This window comes from Carettochelys insculpta, chromosome 1 (genome assembly GCF_033958435.1).
Source record: "Carettochelys insculpta isolate YL-2023 chromosome 1, ASM3395843v1, whole genome shotgun sequence".
NCBI classification, from domain to species: domain Eukaryota; kingdom Metazoa; phylum Chordata; order Testudines; family Carettochelyidae; genus Carettochelys; species Carettochelys insculpta.
The window spans coordinates 307,747,206-307,750,253 of record NC_134137.1 but is presented as its reverse complement, the minus strand read 5'-3'; the positions used below and the strand labels follow the sequence as shown (position 1 = coordinate 307,750,253).

General features: G+C 57.6%; 2 protein-coding genes across 2 annotated transcripts in view; both read left to right on the top strand.

The window, feature by feature from the left end:
* The first annotated feature begins 177 nt into the window (after positions 1–177).
* LOC142022615 (glioma pathogenesis-related protein 1-like) overlaps positions 178–3,048 on the top strand; it is a 60,620-nt gene continuing 57,749 nt past the window's right edge. Inside the window, exon 1 of the mRNA XM_075012661.1 lies at positions 178–369. Coding sequence (XP_074868762.1) covers positions 247–369 — 123 coding nt within the window. The 5' untranslated portion in view covers positions 178–246. The remainder of the gene's footprint in view (positions 370–3,048) is intronic.
* The window catches only part of LOC142022623 (glioma pathogenesis-related protein 1-like), a 35,876-nt gene continuing 33,794 nt past the window's right edge, over positions 967–3,048 (top strand). The window contains exon 1 of the mRNA XM_075012672.1: positions 967–1,221. Within this exon, the coding sequence (XP_074868773.1) occupies positions 1,036–1,221 (186 nt within the window). The 5' untranslated portion in view covers positions 967–1,035. The remainder of the gene's footprint in view (positions 1,222–3,048) is intronic.

The following is a 3,048-nucleotide window of genomic DNA, read 5'->3' as shown; positions in this document are numbered from 1 at the left end:
TGCCGAGGAGCGGCCTGGGCTGCGAGGCGGTCCGCTCCGTGCTGCGCCTCCTCCGCCGCTCTCGCTATCGCCCCCGTGCGGGCTCCAGCCTCTCCAGCTAGCGGCGGGATCCGCCCTGCTTCGGCCAGCGGCGCACTCGCAGACTGACCCTCACGCTGCGGGGAGTCCCCCCGCCCCCGGCCCGTCCTGGGAGCAGAGAGACAGGGAGCTCCAGCTCCCACCGCAGAGCCCCGCTCGGAGCCAGTCATGTCAGTGCTCTACAGGCCCCAGACACGCCGCACAGGAACAGCACATGGTGCAGCGCACGCCAACCCAGCGCCGCAACGCTGCTGTTGGGAGCCACGCAGGGGAGCCAGGAGCACCTCGCCGGTGAGCGCTCGCGCTACGGGAGGAAACAGAAGCATTGCGTTATAGATGCAGCTCGGGCACAGTATCCCCAGGGCTTAGCAACGCCAAAGGCCCTTTCCCGTAGGCAGGGGCTGTCGTTAATGGACCGGCTTGCTGTCTGGTTAGCCATGGGACACGCGCCGTGGAAGAGATGAGAAACAGCGCTGGCAGGTTTGGGGAGCAGGGGAGGGACGTCTCCAGGGAGTGCAGCAGACCAGTCCCAGGGAAGCAGCAGGAGTCCGGGCGCAGTAGCGAGACGCTGGCGAGAGGGAAGGGGGCGCAGTTAGTGCTCCCGCAGGACTTTTGCTGGGGAGGAGAACTGTCTATGGCGGAGGCGGTGAGGACTTAGGCGACTGCCTGTAGCCGGGGCCTATGCTGGGAATGAGTGTTGTGGGGTTGCACAGACAGAGCTGTGGGGGTGCAGGGAAAGGGCACAAACAGCGCTGGGAGCGCGGACGGGTGCGTTGAGGGCGGCAGACAGCGCGGGGAGCGCGGGGCGGGGAGGGGCTGAATGCGAGCGGGCTCGGACTCCCCTCGGGAGAGTTCCTGTGACTGTTGGAGTCGCAGCGCGAGCTGGGCCGGGAGCCGTTGGGGGCGCGCGCCGTCCGAGGCAACCCGCCACCTCAACCTGGCTCGGGCGGCGGCGCCATGCGGCTCTGGCTGCTGGCCCTGCTGGGGCTGGGAGCGCTGGCGGGTGTGGGCCGCTCACAGCGCCGGCGGGCCAGGCCGGTCCTGCCGACCATCACCAACCGGACCTTCATAGCGGCCTGCGTGGGCGAGCACAACAAGCACCGCTCCGCCGTCCAGCCCACTGCGGCCAACATGCGGTACATGGTAGGCAGGAGCCGCCTGACTGAGCATCAGGGGAGGGAGCACTGGGCGGCCTGCACCCTCATGGGAGACCGCAGTAGCGGTGCCTGAAGGGAGGGGCCCAGTCCCATTAGGAACGGGTGGGGGGGGGTCGGGGTGGTTGGTCGGAGTGGCCGTTGTCCCGTTGGGGTATTGTAGAGGTTGGTTGGACGGGCTGTCCCGGCGGGGCTGGCTGAAGGGCTACTCTGCCTATGGAGTATTAGGGGTGGGGCTGGCTGGCGGGGAGCTGTACCATTGGGGAAATTGGAGAGGTTGGTTGGAGGGGGATGTCCCATTGCAGATGCTGCGGGAGCTGGTTGGATGAGGGCTGTCCCATTGGTGATATTGGAGGGGCTGGTTGGGGTGGACTCTGCCGGTGGAGTATTAGGGGAGGGGTGGCTGGCGGGCGTCTGTGCCATTTGGGATGTTGGAGAGGTTGGTTAGGTGGAGGGCTATCCCTTTGGGGAGACTGGGGGGCTGGTTGGAGGGGGATGTCCCACTGGTGATATTGGAGCGGTTGGTTGGAGGGAACTGTCTCATTGCAGATGTTATGGGGGCTGGTTGGATGGTGGCTGTCCCATTGGTGATATTGGAGCTGTTGGTTGGAGGGGGCTGGTCGGATGGGGGCTGTTCCATTGGTGATACTGGAGTGGTTGTTTGGAGGGGGCTGTCCCATTGGTGATACTGAAGTGGTTGGTTGGTAGGAGGGGGCTGGTTGGATGGGGGCTGTCCCATTGGTGATACTGGAGTGGTTGGTTAGTAGGTAGGAGGGGGCTGGTTGGATGGGAGCTCTCCCATTGGTGATACTGGAGTGGTTGGTTGGAGGGGGCTGGCTGGATGGGGGCTTTCCCACTGGTGATACTGGAGGGGCTCGTTGGAGGGGATGACTGGGGACATTGAAGGGATTGGGTAGAGGGGATGCGCTCCCATTGGGAAGGTGAGGGGGTTGGTTACAGGGGCGCTGGCCCATTGTGGATTTGTGAGGGGCTGATTGGAGGAGGTGCTGTCCTATAGACCCTATGGAAGATCAACCATGAACCAACCTAAGTGCCAGAAATGAAAAATAAAAATACTGCATTCATAAAATACTTGGCACTTGAATGGTTGGTACTTCAAAAGCATTTTATAATGGAAAAGAGGAAGTATAATTGCTCCTGTTTTACAAATTGGGCAAAAAGGCTTCACCTACAATGTAAATTCAACAGGTGGGGGATCCATTTACACTGCCATTAAATCCTCTGGACAGAACCAAATCATGTTTTAACCTTTCCACTGTAGGAAGCTTCAGCCTTGAGCTTTGCAAAGTTGCTGCCCAGTTTAAGCTTTTCATTACATGAGTAAACCGTATGGTTTCAGGAGTTAACAGGATTTCCCCCTGCGCCGTAGCCGTGTTTAATTTAAAGTGTACAGAGAATCTTTCTTGATGAACCAGATATTTAAAAGGAGCCATGTAATTCTTTACTGCACAGTGACAGAGAGATAGCAGTGTTAGTCTGTATTCCATCAAAACAAAAAAGCAGTAATGTAGCACTTTAAAGACGAACAAAATAATGTATTAGAGGATGAGCTTCCAGGTTGATCTGAAGAAATGGGTCTGTCCCACAAAAGCTCATCCCCTAATAAATTATTTTGTTAGTCTTTAATGTGCTACATGACTGCTTTTTCCTTTACTGCAGTGCAAGATGCATCCTCTTGTCAAGATCAGTTCCACATATTACACTTATCAGTGTTCAGCGTGACAAAGTGCTGAATTTATAATTATTTTAATAATTTCAGTGTGTAAATACACATCTTATTTAATGGCAATCAACG